Raw genomic sequence first — 21,641 nt, 5'->3', positions numbered from 1 at the left:
CCACTGATAGGTTGCATGAATCTAAAGTATGGGCTAGAAAAAAAAAATCACTTCTTTATATCATTCTGTGTATTTTTCTTATGACCATTGGTGGTGCTGTTCTTAAGAAAAATTCAAAATAATCTTCTTCAGGACCTTGTAAAATCTTGTATTGAGGTCTTTTTAGCACCGCTAACCCATTTATACCAACTGACCCTGTGTATAAGGACAATAAACATGATTTAATTTTAATTGTATGTCATGCATATGTACTAATAATAATAATAATAATAATAATAATAATGCATGTAGGTCATGCATAAATCCTCTATTTCTCTCCAGACTTATCTGAATTCAAACAAAAAAACAGCACAGATTGCTGAACATGCCACATTGCCACAATATTTCACCACCACCACAGACTGCGCATGATTACTGAAGGCCACCTGAATTTCTGACAGGCGTATGACCGTGGAGACTGGGTCTTGTCAAAAAGGTCCACGTGAGGAACAGACGCTCTGCTGCTGATCTGTATAATATGCCAGCGTGACATAGCAGATGGCTACGAAAAAAATGTCGCAGAGTGCATTGCGTGGTCTGTAGTTATGGCATCAGCTATATCAACAGCCATTGCAGTCGAATATATAAAAAAGCTAATAACTTTAGTTCATTTGGGTTCGAGTTGAATGTGAAGTGTTTTCAAACAATCTGTTTTCGCTGTCGACTTCCTTTCGACAGGTTTTTCAAGCATTTACATACTCGTATTCCAGTTTTTCCCCATTTGCGGACACACTAAATTTGGAACGAGATCTCCATCAGCTGCATCTCTTCTCTCAAAATAATGACACATTTTTTTCAGAACCTCAAACACTATTTATGTCTTCAGTCATGTCACATGATTTAAGCAAAACCTCACGTTCCTAAAACTCTGGTTGCGTGATGCACTCAGTCACAACACTACCACTTCGTAACTCGAATCATGACAACCTGAGTTCAATTCACACACAACACTCCCGGTGTAAACACTATAGAGACAGAGATGTGTCTCTTTTTCAAAAATGGACCAAAACTATGACGAGAGTGTGAAAAGTTAGAAATTCATCCTTCACTTATGTTTGCCCTGAAATGTGCTATGACTCTGCTCTGGATTTCTCATAGATCCATATTCACATCCATGTTCTCAGTTGGACATGCTTAAATGAACCAAGTTACATTTATATTGAAAAAAAAAAAAACAATTAGGTATGACTTTCTGATAGATCTGCTATTCATATACACACTGTATACTTCATTATTGGGTGTCCCATAAGTCCAGCATCACAGGGTTGATGTATATTTTTCTATTTTTACAGATAATGTGTGTGAGCAAGAAGAATGAGTCCAAATAATTCTGCTCGTAGGAAACCAAAGTCAATTTGAAAGGTAAAAATCAGTGCATTGTTGAACACCGTTACTCCTGACGTCATTTCCCATGTGTTTATTGACAAGGATATTACATCTAAGTTTGTGTATTGAGGAAAAATGGTGCACATATACAGCAAGTTCTGCAATTGAAAGATTTTGTTTTGCCGGGTTTTTTTTTCTTTCTTTCTTCTATGATACTAGACTTACAGGACAAAACATCATCTGACCCTTGGTCTGATATTTGAGATTTCATTTAGTTTAACATGCAGTCCATTTATGGCTAATAAGAGAATACAGAATACAGAGTTAATTGTAGGAGAAAAACATAAATCAATGAATCAATAAGATCAGCTTGAATAAACGACAACAAATAAAACACCTCACACCTGCAAGGTGGGATCTCTGGCACACAATGAGCCTGAAAATCACAGCTGATAACATTTGCGGAGCTGGACAATGCGATTTCAAGCCTGATCTGGACATCAGAATCAAATTAGCTTCATCAAAGATGATCAGAGGGGAATGAAGATAGGGGTCCTGGGAACCCCAGAGGTCTGTGAATCATAGCCAGGGGGTTTTTGTTTATAGTGATAGAAATCACAGCCCACCATTCTCAATTATTATTTATTATACCTAGCCATAATGCCAACTGGAATCTAATGAAAAAATGAAATTAAAACAATACTCTGGGACTAAGAAATAGCCAAAATATTATTCTACACATTTAAAGGTATGATAGCCTGTCTATGTATGTATGTATGTATGTATGTATGTATGTATGTATATGTACACTATATTACCAAAAGTATTCGGTCACCTGCCTTGACTCACATATGAACTTAAGTGCCATCCCATTCCTAACCCATAGGGTTCAATATGATGTCGGTCCACCTTTTGCAGCTATAACAGCTTCAACTCTTCTGGGAAGGCTTTCCACAAGGTTTAGGAGTGTGTTTATAGGAATTTTTGACCATTCTTCCAAAAGCGCATTGGTGAGGTCACACACTGATGTTGGTCGAGAAGGCCTGGCTCTCAGTCTCCGCTCTAATTCATCCCAAAGGTGTTCTATCGGGTTCAGGTCAGGACTCTGTGCAGGCCAGTCAAGTTCATCCACACCAGACTCTGTCATCCATGTCTTTATGGACCTTGCTTTGTGCACTGGTGCACAGTCATGTTGGAAGAGGAAGGGGCCCGCTCCAAACTGTTCCCACAAGGTTGGGAGCATGGAATTGTCCAAAATGTTTTGGTATCCTGAAGCATTCAAAGTTCCTTTCACTGGAACTAAGGGGCCAAGCCCAACTCCTGAAAAACAACCCCACACCATAATTCCTCCTCCACCAAATTTCACACTCGGCACAATGCAGTCCGAAATGTACCGTTCTCCTGGCAACCTCCAAACCCAGACTCGTCCATCAGATTGCCAGATGGAAAAGCGTGATTCATCACTCCAGATTACGCGTCTCCACTGCTCTAGAGTCCAGTGGCGGCGTGCTTTACACCACTGCATCCGACGCTTTGCATTGCACTTGGTGATGTGTGGCTTGGAAACCCATTCCATGAAGCTCTCTGCGTACTGTACTTGGGCTAATCTGAAGGTCTGAAGGTTTTTTTTTCCTCTTAGACAGCCAGATCTAGAACTACCTCATGGAAATGTACGTAATGCTACCTAACTGCCTTGCAGCCAGCAGTGCTAATTTGCTAACACTGGTACTGACGGTCAGCAGAAAACTCATGGGAGCTCATTAAAAAAAAGGCAACGAAAAAAAGACAGCCACTCTTGACCATTCAGCAAATCAGTATGAGCTAAAATGGTTCCCTGAGTGTAAAAAAAAACAAAACCCTGCATTACCAGACATCTTATTTACTATTTTTTTTCTTTCTTTATTGACATGGTCACAGTACACTGCTTATTTCTGCTTTGTCCTATACATACTGTAGCCTTGGGGGGAAAAAAGAACAAAGTGACGGTTTGTCAGTACGGTTTTATAAATACACCTGAAATTGCACATATTCATGCTTACAGAGCAAGCATCTCGAAACCCACACCAGCTTCATCAGATGCTATTTTTGTAGCCGTGTGTGTGTGTGTGTGTGTGTGTGCATGTGGATGTGCATATATGTGTGTGTGTGTGTGTGCTAGCTGAGATCACACCTCGCACAGCAGCAGTGATGTCAGAGATGATTGGAGCACGAGCTCTGTTTCACTGTTTACTCCTCTACTACAGCTTCTGGCTCACTTTAAAGCTGTTTCATGACCAATATGAATGTGACTCATTTGAATCTTTAGATAGATAGAGTCCCAGAGAAGCAGAGAGACAAAACAACAGAGAGAGAGAGAGAGAGAGAGAGAGAGAGAGAGTAATTGAGAGGGTTCATTAATTACACCTGCTGTGATGCAGTGTTTGCTCAGATTGGGTTGCAGGAGAGCATTTATCTTCTGGACCGCATGACTGTTTTCCATTCTCTGCCCTCCCAGAACCTGTGGCTGCGCCGCTTCATTACCGCACTCAACAGCACGGGATGCGATTTGATAACGCCCCCACATGAAAGAGTTCAGCCTTAATGAAATCTAATCCCGCTGCTCGGCCAATGACACCTCCATCGGATTCAATCATCCCTGCACCAAGCCCTGTATGCAATCACCCTGAGCAGGAAAAATGACAAGAGCATTCGGAATTTGAATTTAAGATGGGCGTTTTCTTGGGTTTAACTTAACTATTTTATTATTCACAATTCTGAGAGACAAAAGAGCAGTCATTTTTAACCAGTGTGCTGATTTTCGAATTCAACCAAAGATTGACTACAATCTTTATTGACACCCATCCAGAAAATAGACTTTTTTTCCCCATCAGCTGGTCCTATTAGGGGTCGCCATGGCGGATCCTTGATCCATACATATTTGATTTGTCACAGTTTTTACGCTGGATGCCCTTCCTGATGCAACCCTCCCCAGTTTTATCCATTCTTGGGACTGGCACTGTCTTGTGCAACCCCAGTGACTTGGGTCAGTTTTCTGGCAAGGACTCGAAACCGGGCCGCAGTGGTGAGAGCGCCGAAGCCTAACCGCTAATCCTCCAGGGAACCAGAAAATGTACTACAACTGCATAAAATAAGAATTACCCACAATGGGCTGTATTCAGACTAAGCAACTTAAGTCCAAAATTTATGGCAAAATTTACGCAGGGGAAGTTACGCAGCTGCTTACTTTGATTTTCTCAGATTATGCAAATCACCTCTGAGGTTGCCAGGTTTTTCCGAGGTGGCATTTTTCAAAATCTCTAGACCACCACATTTAAACACAAGCGTGAAAGCGTGAAAGCATGAAAAAAAATCAGGCATAGAATATGTGGACTGAAGGAGAAAACACTATTTTCCACTGTGTGCTGTTAAATGTAATACAGCGTAACATACGAGCAAGAAAATTTAAAAATTAAACTAACACCATGATATATCAGTGAGTAGATGGATCTAATAAACTGCTAATATGTTGCTACCTAAATAGTCCCACTTGTAAATACTATGATATTAGTCACGATAAATTTTGATTTAATTTGACAGTATGGCCTCTAGTCTCATTATTTGGCAGCTTATAAAATAGCACTTGATCCAGCATTTGATTTTTTTAATTAATTTATTTATTTTTCATGCACCAACTGTGATTTCTGGACACAGATTACTAAAGCCACGAGACATTAAACCAAGGTCATTAAATCTGTGTGCATGGGATATGAGCTTTTTTTTGTGTGCTGATTATGTATTTATGTAAACCAATGCTGAAAACTTTAAAACCCTGTATATGAAGATGCATCTTTCAACTGTTACAGAGATATCTTGGTTATAAACTTCAAATAATTCAGCCACTCCTCCACTTAAATATCAGATCAACAGGAAACCCAGAGCTGAGCTGGAACAATGCATCACAATATTCTTCTGGTATCTTTCTATATCTCCTCTTCAGAATTAAACCTGGAACTTGAAAATTCTAAAGCATCAAGGAATTTCCAAAAAAAAAAAAAAAATGAGTCAACTATCCATCCCAGGGCAAACCAACAATATAGTTTACTCATGCGTGTCGCATCGTGAGTGGAGAAGTTGGCATGAGCCTTGCGCAGGCAGGGATGCTGGGATGCTGGCATGTCTATGCCTGAAATCGACTCCACTCTGGCAGCCTGCAGAGCCACAAACCTGTTAGCCTGCAGGCGCTAGCACCAACACATCACATGGTAGCGCGGCTTCCCTCAGAGAAGGCTACAATGACCAGACGTCCACTTTTTCACAGACGTAAGTATATTTTCGTAGAAAGAAATATCAATGTAGTCAGGATTCATAAAAGAGAATGGTGTAAATAAGTAAGTCCAGTGCCACTTTCTGAAAGTTTGATGTAACCAAATTACACTGAAAACATTTCAGGGTGTAAATACACTCAAAATAACTACCGAATGCAATCTGAGGTCGATTTTAAATACACAACTAGAGTGACACTTTTAAGTAAATTTATAGTATAACCCCCTTATAGACAGCAAAATGTTTTGTTGCTTGTTTACTTGTTTGTTTGGAGGCGATGGCATCTTAATCAGAGACGCTTTTATTTTATTATGAACACGTACAGTGAGCATAGCAGATGACTGCTTTGTCAGCTTATCCTTCATACCACAGGCATAATTAATATACAGTAGAGTGCACTAAATAAAGAAAAATTACCATTATTTAGTTAATTCAGCAACACAAAATAGCAAACTGTGATAAAATAGCCTACATCCTGCATACGTATTACCATCTGATGACCTCTATTTAGTATCTTGTGGCTTCATTAAATAATTAAGATATAAAAAAAAAATACAAAATAATAGGATGTGCTGGACCAAGTGCTATTTTCTAAGACTGTAAGTGAATAATGAGGGTGGACACCATATTTTTAAATGAAACCAAATTTGCAGTGATTAATCTGATAATTCTAACTAGGACTAATCATGCATAAGTATATCAGCAATACACTAGACTCCTCTTTGATGTTTATTAATATAATGGTATTAGTCTTTTTTATTTTTCATTTTTAAACTGTCTCTTGCTTTTATTTTATTATAAATGTTTTATTGTATTACATTTGATTGCAAAGGGGTTAAAAAAACACTTCAGTCTGTATTTTCTATTCCTGATCTTTGTGTTTAAAGACAGTGGACTAGATGCGATCGAAAATCTGGCAACCTCGGATGTGTGAAATACATGCAGGTGATTTGCATAATCTGAATGAACATCAGATTATCAACTTAAGCATGTGTGTAACCCGACTCTGAATATGTGTAACTTTCCCTGCATAGATATTGACAAAACTTTTGGGCTTAAATTGCAAGCTCTTAATATAGCCCTAAAAGTGTACACCTTTAGATATGTGTGGACTAAAACTAACAATAATCAAATGATTACATGCAAATTAGCTGCTACAATGAACACAGCCTTACCCGATTACATGGCCATGCGTATATAGTACATGGCTACATGGCACTTTTGCCCAGTTAGGTTAATTAGGTGGATCAAGGGCATACTGTGCATGCCAGAGTTTCAGCCAGCAGCCATATTGAAAAATCAAAGCGCATTAGAGTTTATTTACAATGCCTTTTAAGCTTTTCAGTGCTATGAACTACTTCATTATTTGTCTCTAAAGAATGAAGGCAAGGAATTGTAGGTTTTAGTTTCTGCAGTAAAGTGGAAATCGATCAAAAGTACTCCTGCTGGCTCAGTGCTTTCATCACCACTGGGGTTCGTTCGTTGTGCCAGTGGAATATTTGTGGGCTGTAACCACTGTCTTGCTGGAGGAATATGAGGCTGCCACCATGTCTTTTCTAACCACTGACCATGGAGGCTTTTACAGTGTTTCAGCACACTCTGTGATGAAGACGAAATGCTAGCTTTAGGCTAGTATGTTGCATAGTAATGGTGGAAAGAGAGAGAGTGAGAGAGAGAGAGAGAGAGTGATGTATGCCTTACAAAACAATGTAACTCAAAGTATAACCCAAAATAAAAAGTAAGGGGAGCTAAAGCTTATATATATATATATATATATATATATATATATATATATATATATATATATATATATATATATATATATACATAAACAAACCATTTTTAAGAATAAGTTTGAACTTTTAACCCATGGCTTGGTTCCTTTTGCCCTGTATAACCATACATGAAATATAGTGATTATATTATTATTATATTGTAATGATCAACTGATCAACTGGTAATTATTTTGTCACCAAATCGTAACAGAGGCAGATGCAAGTGCAGATTAGAATTCATTTTAACACAAATTACGAACAACACAAACAACATAAATCTTACTTAACTATGATCTCGAGGCAGAAACACAGACCGGGGGGTTGCACACGACAACAAACAGCAAAAACTAGGCAATGGGTACTAAATGGGTGCTAGGAACGGACTTATATACTAATGCTCATTAACCATAAATGTGAATCAGATACAGACAGTCATGTAACCTGGTCAGTGTCATGATCAGGTGATGTGCAGAGGCTGATGGGAATCATAGTTCTGCGCCGTTAAAGGCATGTTTTCTTAGATTCTATGTTGAAAAAAATGATTTTTAAAATGATATGATTATCATGTCTCTTTTGTCACCCTTCCTGTCACCCTTCCCCTGTACCTGTGAAAGTTTATCCACCCTGGATCTTCCCTGATGGGCTAATTAGTGGCTATTTTTAATATATAAATGCAATTTATATATTAAATTGCGTTTTATATAATAAAATCGACCCATTCCTCACTGATGTAAGAAGTAACTTATTTATTTTATTTCTCATATTTTTGTATTGTTGTTTTCTCTATTATTTTGATTTATTTTTTTTCTTCATGTTTATTTGTCCAGATTATCTGATCATTATTGTATGTGTTATTGCTCATTGTTTAAAAAAAAAACTCAACTCAATAAAAAGTTTTAAAAAAAAAAAAGATTATCACAAGATTATCACAAGATAATATAGTATGTGATAATATGAGACAACTTTAGGACCTTGGGGAAATAAATAATTTTTAATACCAACGCATTAAAAAGTGTGTGTGTGTGTTTTTATGTTACTGTGTGTTTTTGTTACGCAGATCTGAGAACCGAGCCTCCAGAAACCCCACCCAAGTACCAAAGCAGCCTTTCCAAGCACTGCTGTGTTACTAACCAATGTTTTTATTCAGCGTACCTTCATAAGAACTTCAGATTTTAGTCTATTTTTAATAATAATATTTAGAATTTGACATAGAGCTGTGTAGCCTATATAGATTATGGCTGTAAATTACATCCTCTGTTTATGTGTATTGATTTCGAGGCTCATTTCACACTGCATCTTGGTTATGGAAAAAAAAAAAATGCAGAACCTAATTTATATGCAGGATTGGCATTGAGTGCACTCTGACTATTTATTTCAACCCATTGTGGATTCACTACAGGTAAAGTGCATTAATATTCATTCTCTGCATTCTGCTTTATTAGGTTTGCTGTTTCTTTTGTTTTGTTGGCTTGCTGTCGTTTGCCACAGCGTGCTTGAGGCATTCCAGCTGTCAGGGCTGAGGTTTTCCTCAGACTCCCCTGCACTCCTGCACCCGTGATGATCAAAACAGAGAGACAGAGAAAAAAAGAAAAGAAAAGAAAAAAAAGGGAGGAGGGAGAAGGTGACAGACTTTTTGTAGAAGATGAAAAGAATAGTGAAGAATCAATTATTTTTCTGACAGCGGCAAATTAGAGGGCGAATGGAGCACAACGTAAAATCAGCGCTATTGTTATTACGACATTGTGAGGAGGTGTTTAAATGACTCTAAAGTCTAGATACTCGCTAAAAGTCTGATTACGAGGCACTCCGACCTCAAGTCTGTTGATAATGGTGCGGCTTGTGAACCGTGGTGATAAACATTAGAGCGTTTTGCAACTTTTTAATACCTCATGTTAATATCCCGTCCAAGCATTATAGAAGAATAAAGGCGAAGAAAGGAATTATGGTCAATTTACATTGCAACAATATTTACCTCACATTTTTGCACATTTTTTTTTCCAACTAATATAACCATTCATTCACCTAAGGCTATGGCCCTAATTGAGCAAGTTGAGGTCATAGCCTATGGCATTAGCTAAGCTAGCTGAGCTAACAACAATCTGGTGAGTTGAGAAAAACTAGAAGTCTAACCAGGTGACTATGGCGCTAACTCATAAGGTGACCTGAGTTAGCAATGGACATACAGCTAACTAAATCAGGAATAGTACACTTGGGGGGTGTGCTGTTATATACCAAATGTGATACACTGTATATATATATATATATATATATATATATATATATATATATATATATATATATACTCAAGGTTGATTGGGTCATTCCATGTCAGTTCAGATAGGGTTGTTTCTGCATCTTACAGATTTTGTAAATTCTTTCTTATTTGTTGCTTGTGACCTAAAACCAAAGGCTTAATTCTAACATCACATTTTTCCACTCCCCTGAAAAATGTAATATTTTCTAATTTAAAAAAATGTCTTATCTGGGAAGCCATGTTTAGGATTGAATATCTCCAGAAATATTACACCCAGCCACATGAAATTTGGCAGATGTAAACACAAACTTGTTTTCTATCTGTCTAAATCTTCAAAAGTCACAGCAGAAGGCCAGTTTCTTTTGAATGGGGTTCTCAAAATGAGAAAAAGTGTCAAATTTCCAAATGTGAGTGATATTAGAGGCTTGTAGACCCCATTTATTAGACATAGATGCTAAAAGTCACAGCTTGTGCTTAAAGTACTATATTTTGTTGACTTTGTGTCAGTGAAATAACACAACCAATAAACAGTAGATTCATGAAAAATGGTGTGAAAAATGTTTAAAATATAATTTAAAGTATTCCAAGTTGCAATATCCTTCTATGTTGTCTTCATATTTAAAGTTATATATATATATATATATATATGAGCTTATACATATCAAAACAAAAGAGCAAGTTATAAAAATATCCTAATTTAATGAAAATGTGACTGAACGTAAAAGCAATCCCCAAGTAGTTGAAGTTGTGACATGCACCTAGCAGTTACCTTCAAGTGGCCTGCATCTGAGGACATCATCTGTGTACTTTTGGTTCATGTTTTGTGTACTGTACCTGCCCCAGCCACTACCAGGAGAGGACGGCAATACACATTGGACAAGAGGATTAGCACAGGTATCAGACTAGCCTTTGCTAATTTCCTTGCAAACAATTATTGACCATCATAACAATCATAAACTCCCTACATGGCACATATCAGCAGTATTGTTTCCAAATGTTTGAGAACATTGCTAATATGTATATAGCCAATATAGAATCTTGGCTATCTACATATTAGCAATGTTCTCAAACATTTGGAAACAATACTGCTGTATGTTTTGTGTTGTAAAAATTTTTTTTTTAATTTGTAATTTCTCAGAATGAACTGTGTTCTTTATCATTCAAATAAATGAAGGTTGCTGACATTTAATACATTTAAATGTATCGATACATTTAATATACATTTTAATGTATATTTAATTTATGTAGCTTGTTATAAAGTCATACATATTAGTTGTCCATTTTATGCAAATGGGTACAGCAGATTCTGATATCTCGGTAGGTTTGAATATCAAGACAACATGGAAGGGCGTTACAACTTGGAACTTAACATGACCACATACTTCTGATTCTACTACTGAGTCAACATCACCATCTTGGGCATGATAAAATAGCACAACCTTTTTAAATTATCTTGTGATTTTGTTAACATCTTAATTTCTTCTAGTTAATAAGACCTCAGATTTTGACACAAAGTCAATGAAATATAGTAGTTTAAGGACAAACTGTGATTTGCAGCATATATAACTATTAAAGTGGGGCCTATAAACCTCTAATATCACTCACATTTGGAAACTTTGCACTTTTTCCCATTTTGAGGTCCCCATACGAATGAAACTGGTTTGTCTTTATGTCTGCCAAATTTCATGTGGCTGGGAATAATATTTCTGGAGATATTCAATCGTAAACATGGCTTCCCAGGTAACACATTTTTTAATCAGAAAATATTATTTTTTCAGGGGAATGGAAAAATGTGATGTTAGAATTAAGACGAAATACCTAACAGACTTTGCTTTTAGGTCACAGTCACAAATATAAAAAAAGAATGAACAAAAGCTGCAACAATGCTATGTGAATTTACACGGAATGACCCGATTATTTTCCTGCACATTCTGAAGTGTTTTAGTCTTCTTTTAAAAGTGGCATGTCATATTTTTATCTGTTTGTAATTACATTTAATGTTGTCCAACATCTGTGAAGCAAGTTAGTTCCTGTTATCACTTACATTATAGCAGCTACAAACATTCTAGCCTCTCTTTTTTCTCTCTCAAAAAGTTGCAGTATGTCATGTAACTAAAAGAACTCTTTTGTCAGGAAGACTTTCTTGTGGTGGAAAACTTACAGCTTTACTTCTGACTTTTACAAAGCTCTGACACTGGAGACTCCTTCCATAAATTCCTCCTCACAGAAAACTTCATAGAATATAATAATATAAACCTGTAATCTGAATTTCTATTCAAATTGTCACAGCTGCTGTTTTTGAAAAAAAAAAAAAAATTAACACCTATTGACCAATCAGATTTGAGAATTCAACAATGCAGTGTTTTAAGCAAACTTGGTTAACAGCAAGTGAGGAAGATAAACTAACAAAGCATTCTGAGCTAATGAAGGTGAAGGCACTCGAGAGCACTCACTGGAACATGTCGAGCTGACGTTCTATGATTCTGTCCATGTTCTCCATATTGTGGAAATCAAACAGCCCAGAGTGTGTATTAAAAGTAGCCTACGTCACAAATGCTCCAGGAACATACAGAAATTAAATATGAACTGTAGTTAAAATGGTTCTTCGTGCACATTTCTCCCTGTACTGTCAAAAATGACATTCATTGTTGACAAATTATTAGCCTGTTTTGTTTTTTTTTGTTTTTTCAAACACTGTATAAATCATTCAGTCTTTTTGATGTTAAGCCCAATGTGAAGGCTGGTTGATCTGAGCAGGAAAGGAAACTAATTTTGAATCACGCTGCATGGAAAGCAGTTTCCTGGAAATAGCACAGTTACAGTTTTTAAAAGCAGCAGTACTTGGAAGACTAGGACTGTATAAAATCCAGTCCCATGCTACGCTTATTCTCTCTCTCTCTCTCTCTCTCTCTCTCTCTCTCTCTCTCGCACACACACACACACACACACACACACACACACACACTTAGGGCAGACAGGCACTGACCTGCCACACCAACTGCTCTGTGCTCTCGCTGATGGCTGAGAGACACACACTGAGGACGACGGTGTGAGACGAGCAGGTGAGAACGCTGGCGATGATGGCGTCCCTCATGGAGAACGGCAGCATGGTGTACACCACGAAGATGATGAACAGGAAGAAGGACACCTGGGAAGGATGAAGGGAACGAGAATGGCTTATTTTCGGTCTGGGCTCGAGGAAATAAAATGAATTCAATAAAAGCAAACTCAATAAACATTACCATAGATACAATATAATAACAAATGAAAATACCATATATTGGAAAATACCATACATATTGTTCATATGTAAATAAATAAACCTGTGTTACATATCATAAATATGTTTTTTGGAATAATAATCTTTAACAGGTAGTGTATCTTGACCACCAGGTCAGGTTGAGATCAGTTCACAAACCAGAGCAAAAAGTCAAGTGCCTCAGTGGCTGACTTTAGGTCACTGTACACTACTAGCTAGCGACAGTGATTTGAATAAGTACCAAGATACCAAGAGGGCAAGGGTAATGCTCAGTACGATGCTACCACCACCATGTTTCACAATAAGGATAGTGTTCTAAGGGTGATGTTTGGTTTTGTGCCAAGGCCAAAAAGTTTCATTTTGGTCTCATCAGAGCAGACAACTGTTTTTTTTCCCTATGTTTTCTAAGTCCCCAACTATATCTTTAGGCAAACTACTGGCCTCTTAGTTGCTTCTTGTCACTAACGCTCTATACCATATTCTTTCCTTTTTTTAAATAGTGAATTCAAATGTTTAACCTTTTAAATGCTTTAGGTTTCTTTTTTTATTACAGTATACAGGATCAGTCATTTGATTCTTGTCTAATGCTTGTCAAATTCTATAAAGATGAAAATTAGCTGCGAGCATCCGCGCATTCCCAAGAAGTAGAGTTTTAGATAGAATCCTTAAAGACCTAGTTTTAAAAAAAAAGCCAAAATGTGATTTGTAAAAGTCTTAGAAACACAAGCATAACAAGATCCATGACCGAGTGAAGTTTATTTGGAAATATGAGGTTTCATCCATATACACAATAGATGTTTTTTTTTTTTTTTTGCTTATTTTTTGTGCTGCTTTAACCTTTAGTTTTTATTCCAGTTTTAGCCTATGTGTATTTTTAAATGAGAGTTGTAGTGAGGATCATTTTCGTTCTGTTAGATACATCACCCTCAGATACCATTTACTTATAATTTAGGATTATTATTATAATTACTATCATTATATCCAATGAGATTTCGAAGGTGTTTCTCCAGATGGCTACTCTAACTAAAAGCAAATAGCTTTACAAATGGCTTTTTTTTCTCTCTCTTATTTTGTGTGTGACCCATCAACCTTTTTTTTTTAAAACTTGTTCAGAGTGTAAGAACATGTGGGATGATGTAATGCAGTGCAATATAAGACCAACTTTTAAAAGTTTAAAGCCACGTTCTGTAAGAATCTGAACAACTTTTGTTCTTCTCTCTCTCTCTCTCTCTCTCTCTCTCTCTCTGTCTCTCTGCTAACATGTAATGACACTCTGAGAGGCCAACTGTGTTTTGAAACCTCTGAAAAATTATGGATGATATCAGACCTCAGAAGTTCTTGAGCTGCCTTTGAAGTGCACCAGCATCAGACAGTCATGTAGCAGCAAAGTCAATAGATGGACTTGTATCGTGGCTTAATAATAAACGGATCATTATTTAACAAAGAATAATGTATAAGATTAATATGAAGTCTTTTGTGAGGAGAGTTTTCAGGATAGAGGCTGTTACGCTTTCTGTTTTATTTTTATTTTAACATAACAAGCTGTGTTTTTTGTCTTATTAACTTTAAGAAAGAAGAAAAGAGAAGCTGGTGTTTATAGCTGCTCTAACGTAAGTGATAACTAACTAACATCCACAAGTGATTATGACGTGTAGCATTCCAAATGTATTATATTGAACACTATTATGAATACTTTACTGTAAGGAATAGTCTGAAGCGTACAGTACATAGTGTAGTGGTGCAATATGCAGAATAAAATGATGATTTTTTTTAAAAAAGCCCTGTTTTGCAGTCCCTTTTCGATTATTGTTGTCAAATGTTTGGTCCAGCACTTTTTTCCAATCTATAAAAATGGCAAATTGAAAAAAAAAAAAGTGTTATTTTAAGTGTACATTCTTGCAGATTGTCATATTTCATTCTTTAATTAAGTTCTCCATATAACAATAACCAACCTTGATCTGTTCACTTGGTGGCAACACTCAGTCTATCCATAAGTCACTTTGGATAAAAAAGTGTAGACATTTATTAATAAATATAAATGTAAAATGAAGTATTTTTAGTTTTGGAATATAATAAACACAGGCAATATTACACGCCCCATAAAGTCTTCAGCCCACTGAATTGTGACTGTCAGCTAGACTAAATTTCAGTTGACAGAAAAGAGTAATCTCATACAGATCAGTCATTTGGCAGTCCATTATCAGCTGCCGCTTGCTTCTCGTCGCATTAATCATGACCTGTGAAAAGGGCTCGAAAAGATTGCAGCTCTTTGGGGACTCACTGTATTCAGGTTTTTTTTTTTCAGGTCTCATTTAATAACCAATTTGAAACTGAAGTAATGGTTAATTAAAAACAAATGGTGCTGACAGACGTAGTGCACAGTATATCGTTTGCTATAAACAAATGAGCCCCATTTCTGACTGTGATATTGAAGGCTGTAATCATCTCAGATGTTCCACATGAGGGCTTTGTATGTGTTTATGGCACGAAAGGTGAATCGGTCTTTGTGTCACATCCAGCTCCAGCTGTTTTTAGGCTGTTTACAGTGACATTGCACCAGGCACAATATTTGCGTTAGCAAAAACACTGGAATGATCTATGAGCTAAACTGATTTGCTTTATATACAAGGTCAATGATTCATGCTTACTCCATCTTTTACTATGAATGCGGCTATTTATCTTAATATTGAACCTAATTTTGAATAATTACAAGAAAATTGCCTTCATGTTAGATGGAATTTATCAGGAGTGAATATTACAAATATCTAATGCCATTAGCAAACATTGGCATTGAAATGATTAAAAAAAAAAAAAAAGATAAGTGTCACATAATGCGGGTTAATTTTTAACCATGTGACTATTATACCATACAATAGCCTGCACTTGATCTTAGCCATAGTCTACAGGTTCCCAACTACGGTCCTGGAGAACCACATGTCCTGCACATTTTAGTATTGCCTTGACTTCAACTAATCAACTAATTAACAGCCCTTCCTGAGTTTGGAGGGGGTGGGGTTCGAGGATGGGGGGTATTAGAGCACACTAACACGTGTCATAGCCAATGCATTTCAATTCCTTTGATATGCAGAGATGATTCTATGCATGGGGCAGAATTGTTGTATGTAAGTGTGTCATGTCACAGAGTATTGTTGGGGAAATTACTTCGCAATTGTTACTTGTCAAGCTACAGTACAAGTCCCATGTTTTGGTTGGCTGGTAATCTAAGGATAAAATTAGCTAGTTAAGTTGATTAATACGTACAGTGTAAGAGAAACGAATGATCTTGCAGCACATGCTTGTACCATTGATAAGTCAGCGAGTTGCCAGACAAAGTTTTGCAGTGAGCAGTAGTGTTCTCGCCATGCATTGCGAGTAATTTGAATTTGGCTAGCATTTTTATTTTATGGCGATCTGTATGTAACTGCGAGGTGACTGTGCCTAGTAAGCACAAGAGTAGGCTTTGTGCTGGACTTTATTTTGCTTCTGAAAAAGATCGTCTGTCACTCATGCATTTGTGGAATCAAGCACAACAGCACCACCAAAGAATGGAAAGAAAAATATACATAATGGTATGAAGACGCGATTCTGGATTTCTTTGCTGCCCAGGTTGTAGATTCATGAAGTGTTTCAGTCACAATCAGATTATTACACAGATGCCCCATTTAAGCACACACTGACCAATCAATAGACAATTTACACAAAAGGACAGACCACAGAACCCTAAGTTTTAAAGACAAAAATTAGAAATCATGAATTTGCCTTTGTGTGTGTGTGTAATAGTTTGCTCCACGTCATTATTATTATGCCATCGAAGAGACTTCAAGATATAATTCATTGCTCAATCCTAATAATTTCACTGTCGAGCTAATGATAGATATTAGATTTTAGCCCTTCGTCTAATATCATGGCCAGTCATCACTCAGAACATTTCTTCATCTCAAAATATCTCATGACATGTGTATTTATGTGTTTTTTCCAGTTACATGGTGAATGTGACAGTGGTATCCATCAAATCTAGCAGTAATGAATGGCAGTCAAAAGAGCATTCAAATTGTCTATTCCACCAAAACCATGTTTATTATTATAATTAATTTATGTTTTGTTCTTCACCCAACTTGCCACATGAATGACACAGTGGTGATGTTCATGTAAAAAAAGGAGTTTCCAAACTAGTGCAGAAAGTCCCAGCCTTTGTTTCCAAATTTACATCGAAAATGTGAACATGATTTAAACATGATTACTAGAAGAATCTGTGCCAAATTTTTGCCTTTGTGGAAAAGCTAAGCATCTCAGAAATGCCAGCAGAAAATCCTATGGCTTTGCATATTCAAAATGTGAACATGATTTAAACTAGATCATTTAAGCTCAATTACTTTGCTTTTAACTCTGCTACTGAAAACGGCAAGATGAGCTGACCGTATCTTTCTGATTTTTTTTTTCGTTTTGTCATAGTCAGCAAAAACACGGAACTGGCCTTTTTATTTTACAGCTTTTTTCATCACTCAAAGATAAACATCCGCATCTCAGAAATGCCAGAAGAAATGGGCTCTGCAAATGAAAAATCATCATCATCATCATCATCATCATCATCATCATCATCATTTTCAAACAGCACTCAGGCGATAGACAACAACTGGTGCACAGATTACCCCACTGCTACTGTAATCTTCTCAACAATATCTGGGATCTGTTTCCTCTTGGGATTTCCAGTCAGTCTGTGGGTCCTACACGAGCTCCTCCAGAGACAAAGACAAAGATCCACCAGTGACGTCTTCATGCTCAGCCTGGCGGTTATCGATCTGATTTTCACAGCACAGATCCCATTCAGTGTATGTAATTTCGGAATATGGCATATTAAGGAACTACAATTTATTTTACAAATCATCTACAGCTTAAGCTTTAATGGTAGACCTCTGTTTATGGCTTGCATTTGTTTGGACTGTTATGTTGCTGTGGTTTACCCCATAGTGTACAAAACCAGTAAGAAACTCGCTGCAATTAAGAAGGCAATCGCAATAACAATCTTTTTCACTATACTAGGTTGTGGATTGATTATGCTTACTTTAAAACGGCTAATTACAACTACTTTTATTGCCATCTCTTTAATCATGGCACTGCCAGTTATTGCCTTTTGTGATATTTCCATACTTCGAGCCCTGACAAAACCAGATCCAACAGGAAAGAGCAAAATCCATCCACAGAAGAAACAAGCTCTTCACACCATCTCTAACAGCTTCATCATGACATTTGTTGTCTATCTGCCACCAGCGATCATTTTCTCATTTGGAAACCTGATGCCACTTAGAGATATCGAACGCTTTTGTTTTTTAACCACATATGGAATTTGTTTTTCCACAGTTGGGTGTGTCATTATGCCTGTTCTATACCTCATCAGTGTCGGTAAGCTGGACACTTTTAAGAACTGGTGGAATCGATAAAGTACATAAAGTATAATGGAGCACTTTCCACTTTTCTATTCATTTTTATTCATTTCAAATATTCCTGTAATAAGTGACGCATTGACATTACTGTAATACTATATTAGCCTAGTAATACTATAGTAATGCTATAGTGATAAAGTAAGCAAATATAGTATAATAATTATAGTTGTAGATATAATCTATCGGAAAATTATACAATCAAATAATTCAGACATGCCTTGTATACATGCATTGTGTCTAAATAATGAGTTGTGAGTAGTGTGTGTTCTAATGTACAGCTAGATTTTTTTTCTCTCCCAAAAACAATCAGGATTTACTTCGACTTCATGAGAATAAAGACAACAGGAAAATAGTACAGCTTATACATTTTCATTAAAGTTAGTGCTTTCCCACAGCACTGCTGAATTCTCAAATCTAAATGTGCAGTAGCATAGGCTGCAACTTTTATATTAATGTGCTTGTTTTAATACATTATCATTTCTATACTAACAGCTCATTCACAGATACTTGTATGTGTTCCATGTAATCTAACCCCAATAATAAAATATGGTATTATTCATATGTTGAGAAAACATATTGTTTACACAATTGTTTATGTGGTGTTTTCTGTGAGGAGATGTGCAATTAACATTTTTGGAAGGAGTCTCCACTGCCAGCGTGTTTTGACAGTCAGAGGTAAAGCTGTTTCTATAAGTTTTCTGCCACTAGAAAGTCATCATAACGTACTCGGTTACTTACATAACCTTGGTTCCCTGAGATATGGGAACGAGTACTGCTTCGCTAGACGCTATGGGGAAAAACCCCTTTTTCTCCAATGACTCAAGCCTTTTCAATCACGCAGTGAAACTGCACGGCCATTGGTTCGTGCAGTGCAATAAAGCGAACCAATGGCTCGGCAGAGGAACTGCACGCACCTATGGCAAGGAGGCCTGCCAGAATGGGCGGAGCCATCTGGCTATATAAGCGGGCATAGCTCCATAGGATCTCAGATCAATTCGAGTGAAGCGACGACCCTGAGTTGTGCAACGTTCTGGCACAGCCTGCAACGCAGTACTCATTCCCGTATCTCAGGGAACCGAGGTTACGTAAGTAACCGAGTACATTCCCTTTCGATACTACACTCGTACTGCGTCGCTAGACGCTATGGGGAACCAATACAATCACGCCGTGCCAAGAAAATGGAACGACTGGCATGAACCAGCCTTGAGCGACTAAGGCTCAGAGCGACCAGCATAAGCAGGGTGCACCCTGCGAGAGACCTAAGGGCTGAGCTCACCGAGGTCAACCCAGCCTAGGATAATTGTTCCAAAATAATACTGTGCTGTGTCAGCACTCCCGAAAGGGCAAAGAAAGCACAAGGAATCCGCCTGTCATAACCGGCGTGTGTCTCTCAGGCAGATAGGATCCGAGCCTGCAAGGCTGGAATGTCCAGGCTATAAAACCTGGCGAATGTGGACGGCGAGACCCAGCCGGCCGCCACACAAATGTCTGCCATGGACACCCCGCTAGACCATGCCCACGACGAGGCCACGCCCCGAGTGGAATGGGCTCTCACTCCTATGGGGCTCGGGAGGCCCAGGGAGGAGTATGTTAGTGCAATAGCGTCAACTAGCCATCAAGAAATTCTCTGCTTTGTGACCGGAGACCCTTTGGTGCAGCCGCCAAACCCTTTGGACAACCTTCCTTCTGTGGACAATGCCCATGGTTATGCCCTGCTTGAACCATTGGGGTTCCTTCCAAGGGGCCAGAGCCGCTACGCAGGCCTGGGTCACCCTGATGCGAAGGTAACCGTGACGCCACGCGCTGGGTGGCACTTGTGGTTTCAACCAGTACTGAAGAGGTCTCATGCAGCGCAGGCCCTGCCGTAGTACTGGTGATGCGGAGGCCATGAGGCCTAGCATCCTTTGGAACATCTTCAGGGGGCGAAGAGCTCCAATTTTGAAGGATGCCGCGAGCTGCTGTATGACTAGCGCACCTTCTGGTGCGACTGCAGCCCTCATGTGGACTGAGTCGAAAACTGCCCCCAGGAACGAAGTTCGTTGGCTGGGGAACAGTGAGCTCTTGGTGAAATTGATCCTGAGTCCTAGGCACTCCAAGTGGCTGAGGAGGAGGGATCTGTGAGACACTAGCTCGGCCTCTGACTGGGCTAAAATGAGCCAGTCGTCGAGGTAATTCAGAATGCGGATTCCGTTCTGTCTCAGAGGAGAAAGAGCCGCATCTATGCACTTCGTAAAAGTACGAGGAGCCAGGGACAGTCCGAAGGGCAGGATTGTGTATTGATAAGCCACTCCCTCGAAGGCAAATCTCAAGAATCGTCTGTGATGGGGGGCTATCTGGATGTGAAAGTATGCGTCTTTCAGGTCCAGAGAAAAGAACCAGTTCCCTGGGCATATTTGCGAGAGAATATGATTCAAGGTAATCATCCTGAACAGCCGCTTCATAACTAATTAACAGCCCTTCCTGAGTTTGGAGGGGGTGGGGTGGGGGGATGGGGGGTATTAGAGGGGGTGGGGTTGGGGGATGGGGGGTATTAGAGGGGGTGGGGTTGGGGGATGGGGGGTATTAGAGCACACTAACACGTGTCACAGCCAATGCATTTCAATCCCTTTGATATGCAGAGATGATTCTATGCATGGGGCAGAATTGTTGTATGTAAGTGTGTCATGTCACAGAGTATTGTTGGGGAAATTACTTTGCAATTGTTACTTGTCAAGCTACAGTACAAGCTACTCATGGGCAGCGTACTGCCCAGTCCCATGTTTTGGTTGGCTGGAAATCTAAGGATAAAATTAGCTAGTTAACTTGATTAATACGTACAGTGTAAGAGAAACGAATGATCCTGCAGCACATGCTTGTACCATTGATAAGTCAGCGAGTTGCCAGACAAAGTTTTGCAGTGAGCAGTAGTGTTCTCGCCATGCATTGCGAGTAATTTGAATTTGGCTAGCATTTTTATTTTATGGCGATCTGCATGTAACTGCGAGATGACTGTGCCTAGTGAGCACAAGAGTAGGCTTTGTGCTGGACTTTATTTTGCTTCTGAAAAAGATCGTCTGTCACTCATGCATTTGTGGAATCAAGCACAACAGCACCACCAAAGAATGGAAAGAAAAATATACATAATGTACATAAATATACATAACTCCCGAAAGGGCAAAGAACGCACAAGGAATCTGCCTGTCATAACCGGCATGTGTCTCTCAGGCAGATAGGATCCGAGCCTGCAAGGCTGGAACGTCCAGGCT

General features: G+C 38.3%; 2 protein-coding genes across 2 annotated transcripts in view; one reads left to right on the top strand and one right to left on the bottom strand.

Annotated features, from left to right (window-relative positions):
• adcy2a (adenylate cyclase 2a) overlaps positions 1 to 21,641 on the bottom strand; it is a 182,313-nt gene that overhangs the window by 60,458 nt on the left and 100,214 nt on the right. Inside the window, exon 3 of the mRNA XM_026926637.3 lies at positions 12,683 to 12,844. Within this exon, the coding sequence (XP_026782438.3) occupies positions 12,683 to 12,844 (162 nt within the window). The remainder of the gene's footprint in view (positions 1 to 12,682; positions 12,845 to 21,641) is intronic.
• LOC128321190 (lysophosphatidic acid receptor 4-like) lies at positions 16,798 to 20,761 on the top strand. The gene has a single exon (XM_053241838.1). It carries the CDS (start codon positions 17,485 to 17,487, stop codon positions 18,391 to 18,393), a length of 909 nt encoding a protein of 302 aa, XP_053097813.1. The 5' UTR covers positions 16,798 to 17,484; the 3' UTR covers positions 18,394 to 20,761.

This window comes from Pangasianodon hypophthalmus, chromosome 1 (assembly GCF_027358585.1).
Source record: "Pangasianodon hypophthalmus isolate fPanHyp1 chromosome 1, fPanHyp1.pri, whole genome shotgun sequence".
NCBI lineage: Eukaryota > Metazoa > Chordata > Actinopteri > Siluriformes > Pangasiidae > Pangasianodon > Pangasianodon hypophthalmus.
The sequence above is the reverse complement of the archived record's forward strand: the minus strand, read 5'-3'. Positions and strand labels throughout refer to the sequence as shown.